Raw genomic sequence first — 26,502 nt, forward strand, 5'->3', positions numbered from 1 at the left:
CCTAGCAACACTTATAACATTGAGTTTACCAAAAATGGCTGAAGAGCAGATATAGTTTGCATTTCTATACAACAGGCTATAAAACATCACTTATCACAGTCCAGAAAGCACATATAGATGTGTTTTTATATAAACATATGTAATAACATATTAAGCGTGCATGAAAATTTCCCAATGATTGCATCTATTCCCTCTTGTTTGTTTTTATTCTTTTTATTTTTTTTGTGGAAATGTGCCTTATATTCCAGATTTTTGTTTTTGTTTTTGAAAATAAGGCCTCCATACTATTTTCCTCACAACCAGAAAGGGGCTTTTTGAAAGTATTTCTACGTAAGTCTTCAGAAAAGCCAGCACTTTGTTTCAAATGCAAGTTTCCAATCACTGCTTCACTGCACCAGACGGCAAACTCTTTATGTTTGCTTGTTGAGTCACCATATATAATGACAGTCTTCTCTGACAATAAAGACTAACTTACTTCTCAAGAAAGCGCTAGCACTTTGGCTAAATCCAGAATCATAGGTAGCTTCTTTTTTCTTTTTTTTTCCTGTTTTGTTTTTTTTTTTTTAATTTGTTTTGTTTCATATTGTGCCTTGATGTTGTAGTAATACTCCTTGCTTTATGAATGCGTGGTGTCATCATTGTCTTTCAGAAATGTTCCAGCAACATAAAGACAGGCAGAGTAAATGAAAACACTGTGGATGTTAGGGAATTTATCAGCTCCTGTTTCTGAAAAACAAGAGCATGAAATGCTTGTTTTTAAAAACAGTCTTTCCTTTCTGATTGCATTCCCTGTCTTTTTTGTTTGTTTTTGAATGTGCTTCATAAAAAGTAAAGTAAATAAGTTTGTATTATGTCTCAGATAAAATGAAGACTATTTCTATACAAGTGTTCTTTTAGATGTTGAGATCAGACATAGTACTCCTTATCCTTATTTTTCTTGTTTTTGTTGGAACTTTTAGCGCTGTTGGGCTGTTTTTCCTTGATCACAGCCCCATTGGATTGTGCTGAGTTACTGATGTAGTTTCGACTCTCATCTACGTGATACGATCCTTCGTCTCGATTCCTGTACTTGTACATAGCATACAGGAGAATGAGGATACACAGTGCTGCTGCTGCCACGATCCCAACTACCATGCCTGTTGTGCTGCTGGATTCACGGATCACCTCCGATGAGCCAGGGTACTCCCTTCCTCCTCCTGCCCTGGTAGGATTTGCTGTAGGTAGATAATGAAATAAGGGAGAGGTTATTATTAAGTTTGCACACGTTTGTCATATCTACCTGCTACAAACATGCATCTTTCTAATTGCACTCGCTAGGTCAGGACTGCTTATCAACGTACCCTACTCTACTGGTCCAAAAACATTTAGGTTTGCAGCCCATGCCATTTTCATCTCTGTCAGCACAAATAAATAGGCTTTTAAACAAGGAAAAGGACAGCAAGGAAAACCTCATTTTAGCCTTCAAATTTATAATTTCTCCAAATGCTATTATTAAGCAAAAAAATGCCTAAATAATCTGAAATAACAGGTGTGCCACAATTTAAATGCCAGATCATTAACACCTGGGAGGAAAGGATCTCCCTCTCCCTCTCTCCTACAGAATGAGGGGAAAAAAAATCAAAATTTCCCCTAATAATAAATGATAGCAGCCAAAGAGTTGGCTACAAATAAGGTACCCTCAGCTCTCCTTCAGACTTCCCTCAGCAAGCTTCTCAATTTCTCCTCTCGTTCTAATACTTTTTTTCACAATTAATTATAGGTACTTTTATTACTTTTAGAAACATATCCAACCCTACCTTTCTCTTTTCTAATTCACAGAGTCCTCCTTGAATACGGCTATACTTCAGAGCACTTTTTCACTCAACTTCTCCCATTCCCTCTTTCATCACTGATGCCAATATCAGACATTCCTTCAAGCAACGTTTTATACCCAGAAAAAAACTCTCAAATGGCACAGGGCAAGGGCTCAGCCTCTCAGGCCAGACTCTGGTCTTTTCAGTTGTGATATGAACTGGACTGACCTATGTCTTCAGACTGTAAAGTCTTCTTGATAGGAACTATTGTGTTGTCTGGCACACTTTGTCCCCTTGCACAGCCATGTGGAATGAAAGCCTAATTCCAGGAGGAACTTCTAGGTTAAATGCTGACAGCATGCACAATGATTTTGTGTTTCCCATGATCTCCTTTCTTTATTGCATTTTGCAAAAGGAAGAGAGGCAGATTTTTGTATAGAATCGCTTTAAGTGGCAACAGCTGAGATGGATCTTCTGTAATTTAGCAAGTGTCATGGACAAAAAGGAAGTGACCCGGGTCTATGCAATATTCCTCTAATTATGCCAGTATTTCCAAACTCCTGGAAGGCTGTGTTCCCTCAGCACTGCCAGCCTTGGCTGAGCTCAGGAGAAAGAAAAGAGCAGTGAGTGAACCAGGGTTTCCAAGCGAGCAGTGCAGAACACTCTCATTAACCATCCAGGCAGGCTTAGAGAAACCATATTTTAAATCATTATGCATGGCTAAAAATGCAGTCAGTAAAATATAGATGTTAACTAAGAGTGTTATTTAATGTTAGCTTTATCAGGCCTTGCCTACAACTACTCTTCAATAAATTTTATTGAAGTGTATTAGAGAAGGTGCACGAAAGCACACTATGCCCCATAGTCACTTTTTGCTATAGTCACTCTATAGACACAACAGGGCTGTACATTGTCACTGTAAAGACATAATAGGAAGATGATGATTTGAAGGATACTACATTAAAGGTAATGCCACTCAAACTATCAACACTGGTCAAAAAATTGCAACAAGTTTGGACAACCAGAAGTAAAAGCAGCCATCAGCTATAGACATCTACAATTGGCCTATGAATAATAAAACACAGCAAAAAAGCCACAACTCCCCAAAAGAATGAAGTTCTTTCCCTGCCTTGGTATTACTCATCATTTATTTATTGGTGATTTGTGTTCTTACTGTTGAAACACCACTCCCTGGCAGTTATGCCACATAGGTTTAAAGAAGGTGACATTTTATTTGTCTGAAAGAAAAGAGGTACCACAGTAAGACTCAAGAAACCTAATTAGTGTCAAATAATATTTTAAGAACTTTTTTTCCCCCCTTTGAATGCTCTTAGTTCGTACAAGTTGGTACAATTGGTATTTTCTATGACTACACCAGAGATCTTGAAGTTTCACTTCAGAAAGCTCTAAGATTTTTTCTCATTTCAGGGCAGATGCCACCCTGCTAAGAAATGTGGTCTGTTACAAAGCAGTAACTGTTTTAGATCCCTTTTCTTCATTGTAGCTATTATAGAAAATGGAAATTATTTTACACATAGGGTGTCATTTATTGTTTTAAACGAGACAATGCATTGTTGCAGAATAAAGACTCCTGAGGATTTCCATAGTGAATGAAAACGAGACAAAGTCTTATCTTACTGTATGTGATTTCAGGAAATTAATTTCTGTCTGAGAAATAATAGAAGCAACTGAATAAACTCTGTCAATACCTGATGGACTAACAGCTGCTCTTTCTCTTTAAAATACAGACATTTGGGCCAAATGCCATCAACTAACTTTACAATTAATGTCTACTAAATGACACTTAACAGCTTGCTCAGAGGAAAACATTCTTTAAACCCTGCAACTTAAAAAAACATGTAAGGAATATTTTTCAATGCTACCTAAATTCCTGCCTTTCACCTGATGGCATTATTTTATTTTTAAGAATGTTTTCACAATTATCTCATTTATCCCATCTGTCTGAGGAATACTCAACTACTACATTAATGTTATTTAAGCTTACAACATTTTCAAAGCTTCTGTTGTTACACTTGTTTGGACTTCTGTAAAAGGAGCAGTTCAGCAAGTGAAATGACTTCTTGCTATTTTTATTCCATTTACATTAAAATATGCTTTTAACCTAGCAGGGCCTTTCAAGACAAATAAGAGGAAATAAGAGAAAAGTTTTACAAAGCGCATGGATTTGTCTGTGAGCATTTTAGGTAGGGAAGGCTAATGGAGCACATGCTAGAGCAACTGTCCTATTCTGAGACAGAAGGAAATGGCCACTGGGAAAAGGGCAGCGTACATCGCCTCTGAAATCGGTGTAAATAAACAAATCCCCATCAGTAACATTGCTGAACCAGCTGCCTTCTATTTAAGCAGGACCTTTATTTGACTAAGACTGAAGTGCCCAAGGGGAATTTATCCAGATTTTTTTCCCCCTGCAAGGCAGGTAGTATTGCAAGGGACAACAGATGATCTCAATGGAGAGCAAGTGAAGACTGTAAGGTTACAGAAACCTTGCTCTTTGCTTCCCAGCAATTTGAGAAACACAGGATGCAGTTTTCTCCCAGCATCTCTGCAGCTGAACCAGGCAGAGTCATTGGCTTCTGGCACAGCAGCAGAGGTATGTCTATGGGTAACCTTCTCTGCTACTCAGCTGCAGTCTCTGTTAGTGTCTGCAGCATCAAAAAGACACTAACTTCATCCCAGATAAAGCTTCTTATTGTAAATGAGAAGCTAAATATCTTATAGGTAAATAAAGATTAAATGTCATAAAAATGATGCTGTTTTGTAAGAATAAAATGTCATCCCCTCAAAATCCTGAAACAATCTATAATAAGTTGAGGATAGTTTGATTAGGAACAAGGGAAAATCATAAAGACTGTGATTGTGCTTAGACCAGCCCATAACACTGAGAGGAAATAAAAGTCATCCTGCGGTGCAACGATCCCTTCTTAAAACAACTTCTCAGATGCACAACTCTTTCTCTCAACAGCATGCGACCAGACTTTTTGGATTGCCTCAAAGGCCAGCTTAGAAGAGAATGATTTTTAAAAGGCTCTTCTACCACTTATGAAAAACTTTGCATTAAATAATAGCAATTGAGTACAGTTTTACATTGTGTAATAATGGATTAGAAAGTTATTATTCTTGACTTTATTTCTAAGTGGTTTAAAATTTAAAGGTAAAAATCTGACTATTTTCAGTGCCCAGTTTTCATTAATGCTGTGAAAAGAAAATTGGAATTGCAGGCTCCCATGGTGTTCGTGAATTGAAATTAGCGGACTTAAAAACAAAACAAAAAACCCAACAAAAGGACCCCAAACCTGTTTTCTTTACGTTTATGCCTTCCCACAAACTGTGAATAGGAAATTACTCACCAGACAAGAATGTTTAACTACTGCATTTGCAATGAGGCATGAAGGCAATTATTTACAGGACACATATTAATTTTCACCCTGTGTGCTATTATTGTAGACCTGTTTGTGGTCGACTTTCTGTAGCATTGTTGGATTCTCGTGAACTGGAATTTCAACATCTCATTACAACTAATACGTCTGAGAAACAAATCACAGTGCTTCCTCTGCTGAACTCGTGGGATAGATGCAGCCCAATAGCAAAACCAGGATGAAGATCTGCTGTAAACTTGTGCAAAAGACAAAGCTCAAACCCACCCTGGTCTGAAGACAGGGGTATCTCAGCCTGCTCACTTCCTATCCAACCTCTAATGGCTCTCAAGGAGAGGCAAGAACTGCTCTCCAGGCAATGTCCATCAGCAGTGCGCAAACCCAGGTTCTTTACTTCCTATAAATTGAAATCTTGAAGGTTCTCAGAAAGAAAGGTATAATTCATTAAAATACCTCTAAAGTGATATTAACCAATGTAGCTAGTCATAAAAATAGTCTAGCAGTGAAACATCATCCACAGCTAAAAAGGTTGTTTTGCTAAGAAGCTAAACATTATTTCTCTCTCTGTTGAAAGGTGGGAGGGTTGTTGTCTCAATCATCTTTAAATGTCAACATAAGTCTAAAGGGAGGTAGGTTAGCTGGTAGCACAGTGCTAATTGATAGAGCATACCAAATCAATGTGGTTTTTAAGTTAATATTCTCTGCAGAGCTGAGGGGAATATTTCACACTGTTTAATAAAAAGCTTTTGTGAAAACATCTTCCACAAAACTAAATTTAATTTTAGCCAAAATGGAAAATGGAAACCAATATATCACTTAATGTTTTCAGCAGTCTTCATCCCTGTGCTCTTACTCTCCTTATTCGTGTATTTTAACAATTTCAGTTGTATTCCTTCTCTTTTTGTATTCCTCTTCTAACAATATGGATCCTTTCTCCTTTCACCAGTTCAGCTGTCAGTCCTACTTTTCTCCACTTCTACTTGTCATTTAGCTTTGCCTCTGCATCTTTCTTTTCTACACAGAAAATTTATTCTATTTTTGCGTGTGTTCTGGAAAATCTTTTGTAACTTGGTACTTTGCTTCAGAAATTTTGACTGATCAGAAGAGTCAGTGGGTGGCCTAGATTTTAAGTGGAAGTATTCCTAAATGGGGGAAAAAAAAAAAAAAGCTTTTGCAAATAAGGTAACATAAGGAAGACAAAACACAAATATTACAGTACTGATAGCATGTTTTCAAGCTAGAGCTAAGCTGCTATAATCACAGGGAATCAGTTCAGCCATGTCAACCAGTATCTTTTGCTTGGTTAGTTGCCTGCAGCTATAGCTCTTTGAAGAGTCAGATGAACGCCAGTGTTACTGCAAGGAAAGGGCAGGGGCACTGGGAACCAATTTTTTGGTGGCAGCTAACTGTAAGATTGGCTTTGATGAACCAAAAACTTACAGTGTTAATGACAGTTACATTTGGGGCCCACTGAACTTAGTGAAAGCTTTACCACTGAGCTTTGTAGGAGCAAGGTTTCATTGCATGCTCTTTCTATCATTATAATCTCATTTAAAAAAGGAAAGAAAAAAAAAAAAAAAGCAAAACCCGAAGCACCTAATCTAGGAACCATTTTTTTTTTTTTTTTTTTTTTTTTTAAGGGAACATCAAAACATAGTTGTAAAGAGTGAGGAATCTGATGGCTTGGCCTGCAGAGCAAGGAATGATTCTTTCTCATCAAACCAGCTGGAGGTGCAGACACCCACATTCATCTTTGCAACCATGGGTGATTCCTTGACTATCTTCCTTCACTAAGCAGCTACTACATGAAGAGATAAATATCTGTGCCACAAACATTATATATATGGCTTGAATGCTGGAGCCGAAAGCACGCTGCATTCAATTTATTCCAAACACTGTCATCAAGTCAGATCCATTACTGACAAAGTTTAGGTGTTCCTGCTCCGGCAGGGGGATTGGACTAGATGATCTTTTGAGGTCCCTTCCAATTCCTAATATTCTGTGATTCTGTGAAAGTTGATAATGTGCCTGGGAAAAGAAGGAGCCAGGTTTTCAAGACGTCCAGAATATACGTGCACACACACTGGAAACGTGACCGTTACAAATACCAAACGACACCCACTAAACAAAGGCTTAGATACAACTTGCAGATAGAGAAACACTTGTTCAGCCTGAATCATATTACTGTCAAGACCTTATATGCTTCTCTGGGAGTGGGAAGAGAAAGATACATGGACTTCAGGATTGATATAAATTACACTTGATGTAATTAATGTTCTTTTTTGCATTATAAAATTATTAAAATGAATAAGACCACCTTGGTTTTCTTTGCTTCTTTCATCATACTCTGTAAAATAACACTGGTGTCTCTGATATTAGCACGAGGGAAAAGACTGAGATATCTATAAAGCTTTGTCTTATTTTGGAATATGATTCTCCTGTTCTTGCTGCTTTCATCTTTCCTTTCATTTATCCCTTTTCTGTAACTTTTTAAAGGATATGTTCACAACGTGCTGTATCTAGATCAGAATCTACTATTTAAGCCAGCTTACATTTAAACTGTCAAAGTCCCAAATCTCTACCACAGCTCTTAAACTCAGAAGTGCGGGTTTTGAAAGCTATGGGCCAGAACAGCATGTTAACACAGCAGAACAACGTTTCATTCAGGTCTTTATCTAGTTAGAAGGAGATAGCCTAAGGTTAGACTATTTCAGGTACATGCATCCTCATTACAGGTTACTTTTGCCTTGAATTTTCCCTACTTCCATTTAGGAGCAATATCCTTAGAGAATACCTAGTTCTCAAACTTGTCAGCATTCTACCTGCCACTTTTCAGGCTGTCATATGACTAGTCACACACTAAAAAAACCCCAATGTTTCCACAGAGGTTTAAATTAGTGTGAGAAAGCAGCTGAAAATTAGCAGCAACAGTCCTACTACTAGGTATGCAAGAGATACTGAAAATTCACACTGTACTGATCGCTAGAAAACACCAGCAAAAAGTTCACCATTTGTCCTTATCTCCTTTGTCTGGCAGCAGGGTAAGTAACCCTGCTCACTGCCAGCAGTCTGTTAAAGTGGTTATTGGTTGATAAGTTGCAGCTGGCATATACCAACTACTTTGTAGCACCACATTCGTAATACCAACTATTTTGTAACACCACCTTCTTCACTGTGAGGGTGGTCAGACACTGGAACAGGTTGCCCAAGGAAGTTGTAAATGCCCCCTCCCTGGAAGTGTTTAAGGCCAGGCTGGATGAGGCTTTGAGCAACCTGGTCTAGTGGAAGGTGTCCCTGCTGATGGCAGGGGGGGTTGGAACTGGATGATCTTTAAGGTCCCCTCCAACTCTAACCATTCTATGATTCTATGATTAATTGAATTTCTCAGATATTGCAAATGGTTAGCTAGAAACACAATGGTTTGCTTGCATGCCTGTAATTCCCTTGTTTGACTGCAGAAAAATTGAGCTGTAAAAAAGCACTGGAATAGCCAGTGCCCTGTGTCATTTAACTCAGAGAGCCAAAGCGCTGGCCTCTGCCCTATGTCCTTCACAGCTTCCCTCTTCCTTAGCAAAACTGTATTTTCCCTGTTTGGTAGGGGTGGCTGCCTCAGATTTCCACCTTTCTGTCTGCTCCTTCCTCCATATAGTAGCTGAGATAAAGCAAATTTCCTATAGAATGTTAAGGACCTGATTTAACATCACATTGTTCAAATTTGGTCTGAGAAAGCCTTGGCATAGAAGTTGAGCAATATTATGTTAATTCAGGCCAGTATTTTGCCTACAAACCTTTTCATACCCTTGCAAAATATGGTCTTTCTTCTTTGACCATGTTCATAAAAACAAGGATGATAAATACTCCTGAGCAAAAGGAGGGTTTTTTTTCCACAAAAAAAGAGGAATATTCAATGCATGTGCATTACAAAATGACAAGAAATAGTTTCAGTATTGCAAGTGTCCACAATACACTATGCAAGAAAATATATGCACTAGATGAAGCAAATCAAACCAGAATGAAGTGCAGCTCAAGGAACACAATGAGCTTGCATTAATCAAGGCACCAGTAGCACATCATCTAATTTCAAACAAACTAGAACAACTCATTTATTTATGTCAACAATCTACGTGCAGTCTATGTGTATAATTTTTAGAATTATACACTTTAACTTAGGAATTTCAAGCAGATTGCCATTACAATTAATGGAACCTGTTCCAGGTTCAATCAGCTATTCACTTTACCCTTCTGCAAGCAAATCCTCTGCCTTTCCAAATTTCCTTATTTAATCAGACAAAAGCCTCACTCAAGTTGTCCTGGTTTAGCTAGGATAGAGTTAATTTTCTTCTTAGTAGCTAGAATACCTGTGTTTTGGTTTCAGTATGGGATTTGTTATGAGAAGAATGTTGATAAGGTACTATTGTTATTAGCTGCTGCTGGAGCCCAAGGTCATTGTGTTTTGCTAGTCTGCAGGTGCAAAGGACTAGGAGGGGGGAAGTGTAGTAATTAGTAAAACCTGAAACTGGTATTTGGATATGCCAATGAGATATTCCATATCATATCACACCATGTTCCATATATTAACCAGGGTTGACCGGAAATCTTGGATATTCTCACAGTGATTGCTTGTGGTTAAAGGACTGTTTCTGCTCCAGGATCTCTAGCTGGGGACAGGCTGGGCATCGGTCAGTGGGTGGTGAGCAATTGCACTGTGCATCGCTCATTTGTATATTCTGTTATTACTGTTATTATCATTATTATTTTATTTCCATTAGTAAATTGGTTTTATCTCATCCCTCAAGTCTCCTTACCCTTCCAATTCTCTCCCTTACCCCCTGGCAGGAGGGGATAGTGAAAGAGCGACTGTGTTTGGCTGCAAGCCAAGTCAACACAAGTCAACAAATTACTTAACTGTTTCTGAAAACCTCAGTTTTGCAATTACTAATTTACTTATTTTTCAGCCAATGTCAGTGTGTGAAATCCACCCATGGAAGATGTTTTGAGAATCCATGTAATCTTTATTTGGCTTTATTTAATTGGTTTCAGTAAATCTGATGTTTACAAAATAACCTGAAAACCAAATTCTTTTCTCAGAATGAAGATTAGGACAGGTCAGTGCCAGTTTTCTTACACTTTACTAGTGTATTGTGTTTCTATCCCAAATTGGGAAGACCATACTTTAAAAGACAAAATAGAGATTGTTCCTGGTCAGAGTTCAAAAAACTTCAACCGGCATGATCAGCATGGGCCACATAACAGATAGGATCTGACTTGGTATTTTAAAAAAGAAAGTTTATTAGTATCTAAATGAACGATATAGTTTATCTATTGAAATATACATAAAAATCCTACATGATTGTTCAAAAACATATATATATATATATGGTATTTTACACTCTGTTCTTCAGTTAAGTGATTCTTTGATTCTAGATTAAAAAAATCTATCTTTTTTGAAAATGGTGTAAACATATAGTGAAGGCTGTCAAAGCACATACATCTTTATTTCTGTAGCTAACAGCTAAGAATCACAAAAGATTTAGAACTGCCTAGAACCTATTTTCACATATTAAGGATACATGCACAGAAATTGGGACTTAATTAGTTGCCTTATTGAAAATCTTGAATATCAGTCTTGAAAATCAGGATTGCTTTGTTTAAGAGAGCACTCTCAAAGATCCAATTTAATTTTTTTGTGTGTTTGACAAAGCCACTGCACTAGCAGTTAATTAATTCTTTAAAGTCTATGTAATACATCATTCAGTAATTTTGCACTTTGTTAGATTTTTTTATTAAAAAAAAAAAAAAAAAATTGGAGTCATTCTGGACACATCTCACTTTCCAGTTAATTCTGGAATGTCAGGCAGGTTCTTTATCTGGGAGTTGCAAAAAGAACAGGCCAAGTGACTGCTTGTAGGCTAGCAACAGTGTTGCCTGCAAATTTTTCTAGGGCAGGTTAGGAAGGTAAGCCCTCGAGAGCACATGCATATACTCGTTGGGAGGGAGAGAGAAAACAAGAGAGAATGAATATTAAGTGGACTGTGAGACAGATAATTTTCCCAAAATAACCTCAGCAATGAAACAAGGCCAAATACCTCCACCTCAGTGTGTGCTGCATGAAAGTAGACTTCTCCTGCTCCCGTCCAACCCTGCCCACAGAACTGCAATCCTTACCTCTAACTCGCTTTCTTTTAACTTCCTCCAATTCACATTATCTCATGCAGGGATTGTACACTTGCCTCAGATTGACTAACATATCACTTCTACACCTTAATAAAAGGACATGATATTCATGGACATTTTATTGTCCATGATCCAGACAAACACTGAAAAATCTAGGGAGTTCCACTGAAGTCAGTGGGGATGACACATTGTCCACATACATTTGTGAATGATGATGTGGAGTGCCTGGTTTGCTTCTCTGCATTCATATCCCACTCCTGGTATTGCAGCAGGATCATGTGATTCAGCTTTGCCCATAAATACCTTCAAAACTGAGTAAGAAGCAATGTTTTACAACTTTAAAGGAAGGAAGAAAACAGCCTTCTTTCATTGGGCAACCCTTTCAGAAGCATTGAGTAATGTGCCCATTTCTCTTGAATTGTTGTTTATAAAATAACTGGATTTCTCCAAGCTACTAGAAACACTGCCATCTGGTTTTGTCTGTGCTGTGGAGATGTCTAACTCCAGACCAGTGAACACGTAACAGCAGTACTAATTATTGCCACTTAGTAAATTTCTCTGAAGAACTGTCTTTTCATGTTGTCTGCATACATCTAAAGCACGAAATAGAGCTTTAGATACTGCCATACAAATAATAACCCCAGTATTTACATCATGAATGTTTGCCATTCTTATGCACATCATAGAAGTGAGAATGTCCAACTTCAGCAAGAATATGAATGCACCCTCAAAGTTCACACACAGGAAAATCCGTTCATCATTCATGCACCAGTGGAGAAGGTCTTGAGCAAGTTAATAGGGAGCTTGGTTCGATTTATATCAATCTGATGTCAATATTTCTTATCTGTCTTAGAGCACAGTAAGCCACTGATATTACATTGATAGAAAACCATTATGCTCAGGAAAAAAGCCAGCTCCCCAGTTTCCATCCATATTCTGCCTTCTGCTACGTTCATATCATTATGACTGCAATTAATAGATGCTAGAAAGCATTAGCCTATGCTGTCATCTCTGTATTAAATCTCTCTTTGAAATACATATGTTCAGCAAGGAGTATCTACTTGAATTTTTCACATTTAAAAGGCACATTTAGCTAAGAATAGCTGCATTTTGTCTTCAAGTGTGCTTTAAAAATAAACTTTAAAATAATCTCATGTTGGTCACAAATGCCTTGTACCAGTTGAGGTTAGACAAAGAAAGGATGTGTAAGAGTGTGAACACCACCACTACCACCAAAATTACACAGAATGCATTTGAGGAGTCAGAATTCTCCAAACTATTGAGAAATTATTTGCTAGAGGGAAAGAAAACCCTTCCTTTCAACACATGCTATTGTTTTCAGCTGCTCTCAACACTGGGAATGTATGAAAATCCTTAGGACTGGCTGGAAAGCTACAATTCTACTCAGTATTCCCATGTTTCAATGCTGTCACTGCCAAAGAGTAGAGATCAGTGTCGGTACAATGGATCAATTATAATTTCTAACCTCATTTACTAAGATAATTTAGGAAAAAAAATATTTTTATCAAATTCAAATGAGAAATGCCTTATTTGTAATTCACAGTGACAGACACTAAGAGCTCAGTCTATTGACAAAAAAGCAGTTCAGTTCACAATAAAATAATTTGGAAAAATGCAACATTTGCTTTCTGTTGCTTTGAGTGGTCTTCATGATTCATTAGAAATTAAATAAGTTTAACAATTATTTTAACTTCAATTATAGGAAAATTAATCATTATCTGAAGCCCCTCAGTTCCTTTATGTATAGACATGTTAAGTGCTAACATTTGGAAAGTTTGTAAATAAAGCATAATTTTCACCTTGTAGTAGCTCATAAAGACAGGTCTACGTGCATTTCAGTTAAGCATTTAAAAAAGCTGATTCAAGACAAGCCAGCAATCTTTCACTAGTACTGGAAACACATATAGAACTACAGGATAATTGGACTGAGGCACAAATATTCCCTTTATGTCTCAAGCCATAATGAACACAGTAGCCCTATGAACTAAGTGTAATTTTATTTTTCTCTGTTTCAGCTCCTTGCACAATGAATTCCATGAAGTGCATTAAATAGGGCACTTGCAGTGATGTATAAATTATAGGAGTCACTTCACCGCCTACTGCAATGTTATCTCGCTGCCAGATACACCAGGAATACAGGGCAATAATTTGTGACAGCAAAAGAAGAGCAAAACTTCTAATAATGAGCATAAATAATTTGCAGTCCATATTTCACAGCTCTGCCCATTAGAAAAATAGGTATCAATGCTGGGACCAAACCTAAATCATCACAAACTGTTAGAGAACATATGGTTCCTAGCCACCTCCATCTATCCAATACATGTTATCAGCAGGGGGTGTACATATAAGAAAGCAGCTTGCATGGAAAGCCACATACTGTTCTTCCCCAAAGCAGTGACTAAACTGTAAGAATCATCTTAAGTAGTGGCTTGTTCGCTCTCTCTTGGCTATACTGACACTTTGGAGATTTCTGACGGTCGCCAGCTGTTTTCTGCAATCCAATGAGCTTAGACAAGGTGTAGGAAAATCAACACATGCTCAAAGATCAGTCCATAAGCATCTATCCGATTATTGGTGCTTATTTAATAACGTGGAAAATAACTGATCCTGTTTTTCCCTCAGAATTGAGAATCAGAGCTAAGAAAGTTAACTAATGCTACCAGTTAGCACACATCACGGAACTCTGTCCTGACTGTTCTTATCCTGTTTCTCTACAGAACAAGATCTGATGCCAATCAAACGCTGCCCTGGGAAATGGAATCCAAGGGCTGCCAGACAATCTCTGATCAAGAGATGATGAACTATTTTATTTGGTTGCAATGTGTAAACTTCTGTTGGTAGAAAGACATTGGTTTCAACCTGAAAAAAAGCTTGTTTCTACAAGACCTTTTCTTCATTTTGAAAGTTGTCTTCTGCTAAAACTTCAACAAGACCAGCAAATGCCATATATTTTTGCCTTAACACTGCTAAAACCTCTATTCATCCTATTTCTGCTGGGGCAATCAGGAGAGGTTTTGAACCTATTTTCTAACTTAAACCTTTGTCAAGTCCCGAGTTTGAGAAGGATTTAACTGTAATTTGCAGAAAAAGAACTGTTTGTGCGTATGCTAAAAACGGTAAGACTTTTTCTCTGCTCTAGATTTCCCTGCCATTAAACTCAATGATTTCACTTCATTTGACCCAGTTTGGACCTCTCTGTGTTTTGGAACATTTCAATAGCTCCAGAAGTGGCTAGATAATAGCTAACAAATAAAATACCAGCCCAGTGTAACTGGAACAAATAAGCTGTGTAGCACAAACGCTCACTGAAACCCAGCAGAAATCAGAGCTCTGTACAGAGCGCAGGAAAGGCTGGAACAGCAGTCCTGACGTGAAGAATGGCAATTTGTCCACATGCAGTTTTATAACTCTTCGAGTAAAATCAATAAATCATCCCAGGTCCTTTTGGGTTTTTTTTGATAGATTTTCACTGGTATTTTTCAGAACTTGACTACAAAATGAAAAGGCTTTATAATTCCCCCTATGACATGAAGTTGAGGAAACTTAAATTATTATTATTATAATCACCATCATCATTCTTTATTTATTTTGTTATTAATATTTAGAGTAGGAAAGGGGAATGTGGAGAGATTGTGAAAGCAATATGTGTTGCCTTACTATACAAAACATTACACAAACAAAATGTGTTGACTAAGTTTTGCATGCTAATAAATTTGTTATGACTTCATCCAATTATGGCACATTTAGAAGTCTGTATATCACAATGAAATCTACAATTATAATTTTTGTGACTTTATGTTCCAGACAAGTTGATAGGATTGCTGTTTAGCAGCTCCTAATCTGGGCTATGTTTTTATGTCCCATATGAAATTTGTCGTAAATTGCATCTTTCCATTCATTATTTAGAAGACAGGTGCACAGAAAGTAAAGCTGGTGGTGGCAGACCGAGACTTGTTAGCCACTACAAACTGCAACATATTTATCCTAGAAAAGAAGCTCTATTTTAAGCATAAATGTCACTAATCAGTTAAATCTAGCTAGTCAGTATTTTCTATGATATACAAGTTTACCATATTAAAACTGTTTGTTGAATACACCCTTATTTTGAGCTGAGAACTTTGGTTAGAAATAGTCATATTATGGGCAATCCTCATGTAAACGTACAGTTATGGCTCTGTCAATAAAACTGAATGAGCTCTGGCCATCCCTTGGATGTATTCTTTCTAGAAAAATGTTGATCTGAGAGCTCTGAGAACATAATCTCTTGTGCTCAGGTGGATCCCTTTGCTGACTGACCATCAGACAGCAAGACAAGAAATCTAACAGGATCTTCGGCCACAGCCTCTGAAGTGAAAACATAATAGTAAAATGGTCCTAATAATCATATATTCTGCCTCCTAGAAGTATCTATTAGGAAACTTAAGCTTCACCAGCATCAGTGAGGATGTCGAGGAGTGGCTTGTCAATGTTAGTGGACTCGATGATCTTAAAGGTCTTTTCCAATATAGGCAATTCTGTGATTCTCTGATTCTGTGAAAAAGCTGAATAGAGCCATGGGAAGAATTTAAATGCTTTTACGTGTCCTATCCCAAATGAAAAGAAAAAAAATCATTAATCTGTCATTGTCAACAATATTATGCTTTTCTTCCCTAAGTTCCAGCGTACTGATAGGAGTAGCTCAAATAAACACGAAGACTGGCTGCAGTATTATTGAGATGGAGCAGTGCCTACAGGACTATTTATGGAGAAAGTTTATTCATAAGACTAAGTGATTAAGACTAAAACAGTTTACAGAGAGAAAGACATGCTAGAAGTTATGACTTCAGTAACCCGGTTGGTTCATGTTGTTTCAAATGTGAGAAAAGGACAAGGTCAATCAAGAGAGAGGTGAATTAATAGCTTTTTAAGAGTTGAGAGTGGGAGGACAAGTGACATTTTGATGTGAAGAATGACAGATAAAATGATCCAGACAATTGGGATTATGGAGAACATAATTCCTGTGCCAATCCATACTTTTTTAAAAAAGCAGTAGCAGCTGGGATCCAAGAAATGAAACAATAAAACCATCCTCAAATAAACAAAAATGAAAAGTGTAGCTGGGTGATGAATAATAAGCTAAAATATGAAAGGTAGCACCAGTATGTGAAGCAAATGGCAAAGTTTTGCACGAAGACTAACACTAGTATTCCCCTTCTGGACCATATTTTGGACAGAAATGATAACCTGTCAGAAAGCTTCATTTCACCCTTCTGCCCACGAACTAAATGACCGTGCATGGCTCCAGGACTGTGCAGCATTGTAGCCCCAGATCTGAAGTTCAGGACAACCTCAGAGAAGAATTATTCTGAAATTTCATTGGCTTTCAGCAAGCTCTAAGGTTGAGACAACACAATTACATTTCTAATACAACTCCTGCATTCTAAGAGAGCATTTTAGTGCTAGGTAACCAATGTAGTTTTACAGTTGCCTTACAATTTTTTTTTTTTTTAAATTGTTAAAATTATCTACATTTACAGTAGATAAATGTCAATTTACCAATTGAATAGCATTGCCCGAGTTAACTAAAGCAAGGAAGCAATTGGCATGGATGGGCTTAGAGCCATATGAACTACTGCATTGACTTGTACTGGACAAGACAGTCTTACTAAGCTCAAGAATTTGAAAATGAGAAGGGAAAAGTAGAAAAAAAACCCCCTGGTAAATAACTTTCAAACTTTCAAAAAATAAATTCTTATCACAATTCATAAATACCGTGTTCATGATGTCTGGCACTTCTGCAAGTTAAATGTCTTCCTGAGAGATATAAAAACATGTAAAGTGGGTGTATCTGTTGCTGCTCAATTTAAGAATGGTCATTCCATCTTGTGGTATTTTGAAAAACAGTCTGAAATCCTTTTCTTGGAAAGCAACAGAAACCAAATCCAAAGCATTCTCATCAAATCTAGAAATATACTGGTTCCTAGAAGAGTTCTAATGCCACTCTGCAGGTCCATCAAACACTAAGACAAATCATAAATGCCTTTGCCTTTACTTAAATTTAAAGAAATAATTTTTGCATACGGGCATTAGGCTATTAAGTGGCTCCAAAAAGGAACCATGCATATGTATTTAAAGCAAAAATGCATTTGTCTTAAGGCTATGGAAACATATTCCCTGCTCCCTGATTTGGTTGTTGTACTAAGACACCTTAGTTTTGATTTGCATTAATATACAAACCAGTCTCAAACTTCACTGATTTCTACTTAAACTAAATATGTTAGTGCACAACAAATTTATCTTGATTGTTTTACTAGTAAGTATTGTAGCAAGTACTGAAGACTACCAAATTATCTAAAACAACAGATAGTAGGTGTGCTATGCAATAGCGCTGAATTCAAGCAAATAAGAAAACCTGAGACATATGTGGTACTACAAGCTGTTCACTCAGAAAAGGTAAAAGCTAACCCAAGCCAACAAAGAAAGCAGGAGCAGTTCATTTGACACTTGGGACTTTTTAAAGTTTAGAGAGTAACATAATTCTTCAGATTGCTATTACAAAATTTTGCATTCCTTTCATGTATGTGAGAAACATTTGGATTTTTAGAGATGGTATGTAGTATTTAACTGAGTATGAAGATAAGTGGGAAGTTACATCAGAGGGAAAAATTAGTACCAAATCTCCATTATTCAGGGGAAGAAGGAAAGACCTGGCCAAAGCACTACAATTTTTTTTTTTTTTTCCATAGAAAATACTAGAATGTAAAAAATTTTCATTTCTAATGGGAACTGAAAAATACACTCTGAATAGTCTTGGCTTGGAAAAAGCTGTAAAACAATTTGAAATTTCAGACTGTTGAATTCTACGTCTTCAGGATTTTACCATTTATACAGTATTTCATACTATAAACAGTAATTCAAAATGAACTCTGCTTCTACAGGCATAACATGACACTTGAAATACCATACTTTTGTGGGAAATGCTTAAGGCACAAGCAATTGCAACATCTTTCTCCTAAATGAAGTTGTCCCTTCTTTATCATGAGAACACAGTCCAGCCATAACCTTGCTCACATCAAAGCTATCAACATGCTCCCACCCGTTGTTTTTGTAAAAGGTATAGCAAAATCTCCCTCTCTGCTGACACTGCCAAGTATAGAAAGGCTCCTTGCTATATAAGAAAGGGCTGTCCTGCTAGATGGGACTCGGTGACTGGAGCATGCAAATATGAAATAAAAGAAAGTAATAAAAAAGTTGACTAACCTAACCCACCTGAGCTCGGCTCACAGGGATCGATGTCCTCGTCATCGCTAGGACATTCAGCCGAGGCCACCAGGATGTCATCTGTGGTCTGCAAAGGAAATAAAAGTCAAATAGATATATTTTAATTGACTGAACATGTTCTAATAGATTCTTACTGGCATATCTTTTACTGCTTGGATTTATGCAAGTCCCAGAGCATTCCAGACTTAATACTGAATGGCACAGTGACACCCTCCAACTCTTATTAATAGGACTTTGCTTTTCAATTTGCACTTGTCAGTTTTTAGAACTGTGTTAGATATCCAGTGCAGGCACTTAAACTTTTTTTTTTTTTTTTTTGGTAATAAGAACAGAAAGTAGGATAGAATATGTATATTGAGGTTGCTGCTCTTCCCTCTTTATCTCCAACATCTCTACTATGATATTGCTGAAAACATTGAGAGCATTAAAAAAAAAAAAAGTCACAATATTTAACTGCCTGTAGCTGTTAAAACTATCAGAAATGTAGTGGAGTTTTCTCCATTAATTGCACTTGCTTTCTCAGATGTAGAACCCAAAAAAAGGAAAAGACGCAAACGTAAACCTCACTGAATTAAAAACTCTTAAATGAAAAGAAAGTCAAGGAAATAAAACAATAATAAATATATGCAGTGTTAGAAAGTATCATCCTATGTTCTTTAAGAAGTGAAAATATCCTGTTTTCTTAAAGAAGTGAAGTATTGCCTGAGTGCAGTGTTTAGGTCCAAGGGGCTCTAGGAACATCTGTCCAAAATGGGCTTGGAGAGTTCTTTGTATAAATAAATCAAATAAATCAAGGCAAAGGAGACAAACCAGGGGATGTATGATACAACACGTTATATAAAAAAAAGAAACTGAGGATTCCTATCTACAGCTTCTTACAGTGCAAGAACAAGGAGATATTCAATGAAACACCAAGGCAATCAATCTGAACCTGATAAAATGAAATACCTTCTGTTCAAGCCACCTCTCAGAACAGTCATTTAGAAATGTAATAAGAACATCCACAGTTATTAGGGGAAATAATAGCAGGGAAATATAAACTGTCATGTTCCTGGTCATTTCTCAAGCAATTACTAATGAGGTTAGGAAGACACCTTTCCTATGGGCAAGACATTTCATAACTGTCCATTTCAAGCTTCTGTTCACCTCACTGAAGAAAATACATGGAAAGAATAAAAAGTCTGCATCATATTGAAACAAGAGGCTAAGGATATAGCAGGCAAAAGCTATTCTTGGATTCCTGTATGACACGTACCAACGAGGAGATACAACGCATTTCAGTGAATGTGAAACTTTTTTTTCCACCATGAGTATAGAGGAGGGACACAAAATACACCAAAGTTTTCCTCCATCAGTTTAAGTCTGAACATGTAAAAAAATTATTTCTGTACAAGAAGGTCAAAGCCCAAACAATGTTGTTTATCATTATCATTCTAACTGAAGTTTTAAAGCACAGCATATTACAGTAATAGACTTTTCTTTGTTACTTTGTTATTCTTCAAGAATATTAATGAACATACGCTTTCAGCACTTCTGTGGAGTAGGAAAGTGATACAGGAATACAGTCATTAAAATGTGAGGCATAACAAAGAAAAGCCTATGATAATATTATATTTTACAGGTCGAGACTGAGGCATAAGAGAATGAAGTAACTTGCTGAAGGTAACCAAAAAGGCTATAGATAATGCCTATGTTACGTCACAGTTTGATGCTGTAATCACAAAAATTATCTTTCCTTATGAAAGAAAATTTGTAGCTGGGGGAAACCACTGTGTAAATTTGTAATGATGCCAAAGTTAGCTGGCAGATTTGCAATGAGAGTTAAAAAGACGAAAACCAAATATTCCAGTTGTCCATTCTTCCGGCCATGCAGAAAAATAGTTATAATGAAAGCCAGCTGCAAACATCCTCTTGAATTTCTAATGTCCATTTCTTTTCCTCAGAATACAACCATTTAAGTTTGAAAATCAATATGTTAGTCTCTTTGTGGAAAAGCACCCATTTTTTTTCTTAAATTATAAAGAAAAAATAACCAACCAGGTAACCAATAAAGCCTGCACATAAAAAGTTAACTCTACTGTAAAACGCACAACTAAGAAGTATGAAAAAATAATAATAAGTATTAAAAAAAAAAAGTATTGTGCATGTCCCAGTTTCAATTTGGTCAGTGAAACCAGAGTGTCATATTTGTCCTTCTGCCCCTTACACTGGAGAAGACCTTTTAGGACTTGCAGGCAGAATTCTGAACATTTACCAACTGATCACTGGGGAATTGTACAGAAATACCATTAAACAGAGAGGATCGCATGCGTACATAACAGTAATGGCAATAAATGATGGTCTGTGAGATCTACTGTCCTAACTGGAATTTTGTTTAAGGGTGCTTTTGTACATGCATGGAGGAGTAATCCTTGTAACTTGAGTGAACTGAGGTGAAATGATCAGATAGATTTATAGAATTATTGCAGTGTCTCCGGTTATTCTTGATATAGGATATTATGGTCAGAGTTTAAGTACACTTTGCAGTGTATTCAAAATTACCAGAAAATAACTATGGGAAAATCATACACTTTAAATATCTTAATGTATGAGAGAGACTTTCCTCAGTTACTTGTAAGGGGAGTGTCAAAACTGTCTTTATAAAGCGATACTAATTCCAATCTATGGAAAGTGTATTCACACTTCTACAAGACCAAACGGATGTTCTTGACTGATAAAAGCGCATGCATATTATAGGTACAGAAATTAATAGCACCTTAAATGTGAATGTAGCACGTCAAGAAAGATCTCATTAATGTCTCAGAGCATTAAAGGAAATAACATATATTTCAAAGGCAACACTAGATATAAAACTAATTTTGTTGCAAGCAATAAATCAAGTATCAGTATTTGAATAAGAAGGGAAGTGGTAAGATGATGTGAAAAAAATGTTTTCTTCAGAAAAATACATCAGGAAGGAAGAATTCCAGTTTAAGTATCAATTAACAGATGTGTCACAACCTTCCCCTATTCTCCCCTTTCCCCAAACACCTCTTTCCTGCTATTCATACATATTTTTATCAGAAAAAAGGCAAAGGAACTGCAAAAGGCAAGTGAGATAGCAGCAACCAAGCTACACATGAAAGCCATTGGACTGCTTAACACAATTTAAAATGGGAAAAGAATCAGCTAAAACACTAGAGAATATAAAGAACACATAAATTGAAGAAATACTATGGGCCAGCAACCAGAGTTCTTTCTCCAGGAGAGCTCTGACTGATGGGAATTTACCTGAACAGAGAGCAGGATTTAGACCTAAGGGTCTCAGCCAGCCACAGGGTACAGATAAATAATACAAGACAGAGTAATATGTTTTACTTACTGCACATTATCTTTACCTCATGCTTTTTAATTTGGATGGGAAGATTTAAAACAAATCAGCTCTCCTAAGTGAATTGCAATTGTTGCTAGCACTATGGCTAATTTACAGGACACTGCTTCGAGCATTCTCATTAATCAAGGATTTAAAAGTCAGTGGAAAATCCCTTATTTACAGTGAGTACCTAATAGGATAACATCCAACTGGTATCATCATAATACACGATCGGATTAGAATGTCTCTTGGGCGAGTTGTTCAAATTCATTTAAGAAGCGATACTCTAGCTGTAAGAGATTAAAATAATATATTAAAATAGCAGGTGTACAACCTGGAAGGCCAGGCAGAATTTCTTTTGATTGCATCTCCTTTTCTTTGTGTGTTTTCAGAGCTTTTCAGACTCATTCTGTGGATGTGGCTGTGCAATTTAAAATGCAGTCCATTGTAATATGTGTCTTCTTAAAAAGTTGAACATCTGTTCACATTTCAGAAAGAGGATGATAGAAAAAGCTTACAATTAACATGCCAATATAAAAAATGGGCCAAAAAAAAAATCACATTTTATAAAAGTAGAAGGCACTGCATAATGTAATTCTGACAATTATTCATGGGTGTGGCCCCTGCAGGAACAGGTCTTGCTTACATCAGTCAGGTCTGCTTGCAAAAGTAAGGACTTTGGGATTTGGCCAAGAGAGAGTTTAAAATATCACCAATCTGCCACCTTGCCTGAGGAAGGAAATGGTGACTATTTCAAGAAAGCTCCTGGACAGATCAAAAAAAATGATGGTCTAGTCATGGCTTAAATACAGTAACAGTTTCTAGCTATGGATAAATATCAAGCTGCCTCAAAGGTTACTACCATCGGTTCAAAACTGGTACCAGCAATTACAGTTGTGCCCATCTAATACTGCTCTTTGAATGCTATGTAATTTAACAAAATAATTGCAAATGAATAAACAATATGGGAAAGTAATTTTTTTTATTATTCAGTTTTTGCATGACTGGGCATAAATACAAACTGTCTTGCTTAGTTTTTATGTATGAAGCCTGTTATACCTGAGGGTATCAGAGAAAAATGATCTAAAAATTAAATCACCAATCTGAATTGTGCATTATTAACAGTATAATGGATCCTGCATATTTTCTCCTGTAGTATTCCACCAGCTCGCCTTTAAATCAGAGCACCCTACAGCTACTCTGAATATAGTTTATTCCTTTCTTGTTCAATAATATACTTTATTCCATGAGAACGGCAAGAAAATCCAAATTACACAACAGTTAAAAACTAGCTGTCCTGAATTATTATATGAATTATAAACAGCATAACCGCTTGTGACTACTGTTTAAATTATTTCAGATGAGAACTTCAACTGCATAATCAGAACTATTCTTATTTATTTGTACAGCTCTGGTGCTTAACGATACCAGCCAGGCAGCGGTGTGCTTGGTGCTAAAGGCAGCTGGAAGGAAAAGGCTCGGCTCTGAGGAGCTTACAGTTTGATTTCGGACCAGATGCAACAAATGAGTGTGAGAGAGAGGAGCAGAGGATGAGAAGGGTCAGGTGAGGATGCTACCGATAAGTACTAGCTGTTACGCAGGCTCTGATCTAACAAATTTTCCAAAATGATGCTCCACGACAGCAGGAAGGAAGGTCAGGAAGAAAGGAGGCAGAGAAAAGCCAGGCAGGAGCCCACGACTGGCCAAGATGATGCTGGGAACAGATGGTGCCTGGAGAGCAGTGCCGAGGCTGCAAGCCTCTCCAAGGAAACTCGGTTTATTTAAATCCTGTCAGGTGAGGGCAGAGGTGAGGAGAGCCAGGACAGTGCAGGAAGAGGCAGACAGCACCCACAGCCCTGTGGTTAAGGCACGGGAGGATGGAGCATGGTTGTGTTGGGAGGGGAAGTAACAAAGAAAGCGAGAAATTAATGGTAAGGTCATGGGAGTGAAGGGGACGAGGCAGTAAAAGGGGATGGCCAGGATACAAGGGAGTTGGTATCAACAGACCTGACTATGTGAAGATTAATGGGTAAGAATTTAATGACTTAACAAATGACTGTCTGAAAACATACTTTCAGATGTAGGACTAGGAAATTAAACCTCTAATTCTCCTTTTCCCCTTTTCTGAAATGCTTGGTTATCATCTCTGCTTACATTACTTCATTTTTCCTCCTGAAAAAAAAGCTTATTCAAATACTCGCCATTTAGTTCAGAGAGAATCGGCTACAACTGATACTTAAACACAGAGGTCTGCTTCAGTTTTGCAGAAGTGTATATAGTTAGAGCCATGGCATAAACAAAGGTTTTTGGAAAACTAACAGATATACACTACTATCTTCTTCATTAGCTGTGGCAAACTTTCCTTTAAAAATATGGGTTGTACACTGTTTCCAACAGGGAGCTTAGAGCAGTCGTTTGTACTTTTGCACTGGACATATTAACTTCTTAGGCAGTGAGGGACTTTCCTAAAGCCAATCCCTCGAATAAATTCTTTTTTTCCTCTATTTTTCTTTTAAAGGGAGGAATAAAGTAGCCTAAACCAGTGGGAATGCTGTCAGAAACCAACAGGGCATGAAAAATCACAAATGAGTTAATAAAACGAGTGGAAAAAATAAAATTTAGGTTTTTGTGATGGGATTAACTGCACAATTTTCTATCCAAGACTGTATACTTTAAATTTAATTTTCTGTGTCTGAAGCAGATCTCTATGACCGTTTGTTGAGACAGTTGTAGAAAGAAACTCCAATATGTCACATTAATCAGTTGTACTCCTCAGCTAAGTTCTTCCTGGTGTTAATAATAAATAAATAATAAAATGCATGAGGCATTTTGCAGAGAATCACTAGTGATCACTATAGTGATCTAGCAGTAATATCAGCTCTAGATGACATGCCATTTGAACAACTGCCTCTAAAGTTGTATTTAACCTGCTATAGGTCAAACAAGTACATGTGCATCAATTACTGCTCCTCCACCCACATACAAAAAGAATTTTCTTGGCACCATGCTACTGAAAAATGTTATTTCTGGACACGGCTACTAAATTGCTAATATTTCAAGCACACAGACAACATTTATTATATCTTTTATTAACTGCTGACATATTATTATCCTGTAATGTGAAAATACAGTAACTGAAAATCAAAACACTTTCTCAAAACTGGCTCTCATCTAATTAATACCATCATGTTATTTCTTGAATTGGTCAGTGTTTGACACTGGGAGAAAGCAAAAGCCTTGATTAACAAGTCCCCCTCACAGAAAAAAAAAAAAAAAAAGAAAAAGAAAAAAAAAAAAAAGAAGAAACAAGAAACTTCTAGGATTTAATAACCAAATAATAAGGCCTTTCAGTTAATAGAGTGTTGTAGAAATTAAATTCTGATGTGTAGGTAAAAAGCTCAAGACAATGCCTCAGATACACTCGAATGCACCTCCAGCCTCTGTCCCCCAGTCCCCACAGTGATGGGAACCCAGCTGCCCCACTCAGTGAAGCAGAGTAACCTCATTTGTGGCCTCTACCTCTCTACAGAAAGCACACAAAATCTATCTTTCCACACAACAACCTTAAAATCCATGGTGTTATTTCTATGCAGAGCAGCATTTGTATTACTTCTCCAGCTCCCCTCCTCCTCTCAAACATCTGAATTCTCATGGGCAAAATTACCACAAGTAGCGGAAATGTATTTGAGGAAAGGATTTACAGTAAAATAATGTCAACAAAACTGTGTGGCTTTCCTTTAAGCTCTGAATATGAAGTTAATTGCTTTGGTCAAAGTCTTAGAGCCATTTGTCTCATCTGGAAAAAAAGCAGAAGCAGAGCTGAGAAAATCCACATGCTGGCAAAGCTACAACTTTTTACCTGGACAGCTACACAGGCAGCACTCTGCATTAATCTTTAAAAATAAAAATATTACTGATTAAAAATAAGTAAACAATACAAATCTTTTCCTATTAGGTCATGTCCCTTACCTCCTGCAACATATGAATAATGTTAGTTTCACAGATGCAGACCAAAACCAATTTCTATATTCATTTTATTTATGAATGCCACTTTTCTTGTCTCCTTGTGAAACTTTTTGGGAGCTGCTGTCTGGAAAATTAACCCACTCTTTTTCCTCTCTGTTTCTCTCCCTGATGGGCAAATAATAAAAACACACACATCTCCATCAATATATTTTTCACTGGCCACTCGTCCATATTTAAAGGCCTTGCAAAGAGCTACCTAACACCACACTCACTGCGTAACAGCAGGATCTATTTCGGACTTCTCTTCTTTAAACAAGCTGATTCTGTACCAGCTGTGGTTCTTGGAAGCAGCCAACCACAGAGCAACAAAGTGTCAAGGATGGGAGTTACCGTTTTTCAATTTACAGCAGGAGGAAGAAGGTTTAATTTTTGGAGTAATTATTTTGTTACTTGATCCAAGTCTTCAGTTATAGCACAGCGTATATAGTATTATATATAGTAATAAAGATATTATAATAAACTATATATAATAAATACTATT

General features: G+C 37.0%; 1 protein-coding gene across 1 annotated transcript; it reads right to left on the reverse strand.

The window, feature by feature from the left end:
- Positions 1-219: 219 nt before the first annotated feature.
- LOC104528196 (neurexin-1-beta-like) lies at positions 220-19,919 on the reverse strand. The gene is made up of 3 exons (XM_010172127.2): positions 19,899-19,919; positions 18,632-18,710; positions 220-1,214 (listed from the first exon to the last, which is right to left on the reverse strand). Exons 1-3 carry the CDS (start codon positions 19,917-19,919, stop codon positions 907-909), a joined length of 408 nt encoding a protein of 135 aa, XP_010170429.2. The 3' UTR covers positions 220-906.
- Positions 19,920-26,502: the final 6,583 nt, after the last annotated feature.

Source organism: Antrostomus carolinensis, unplaced genomic scaffold (genome assembly GCF_000700745.2).
Source record: "Antrostomus carolinensis isolate BGI_N321 unplaced genomic scaffold, ASM70074v2 scaffold10697, whole genome shotgun sequence".
In the NCBI taxonomy this organism is placed as follows: Eukaryota; Metazoa; Chordata; class Aves; order Caprimulgiformes; family Caprimulgidae; genus Antrostomus; species Antrostomus carolinensis.

What these genes read in the sequence shown, in the direction of transcription:
- LOC104528196 (XM_010172127.2), bottom strand. Translation starts at nt 19,919, where the DNA reads ATGCGTTGTATCTCCTCGTTG. An exon ending in TGCGTTGTATCTCCTCGTTG is followed by an intron (nt 18,711 to 19,898) that starts GTACGTGTCATA and finishes TTTCCTTTGCAG; the next exon opens with ACCACAGATGACATCCTGGT. An exon ending in TCCCTGTGAGCCGAGCTCAG is followed by an intron (nt 1,215 to 18,631) that starts GTGGGTTAGGTT and finishes ATCTACCTACAG; the next exon opens with CAAATCCTACCAGGGCAGGA.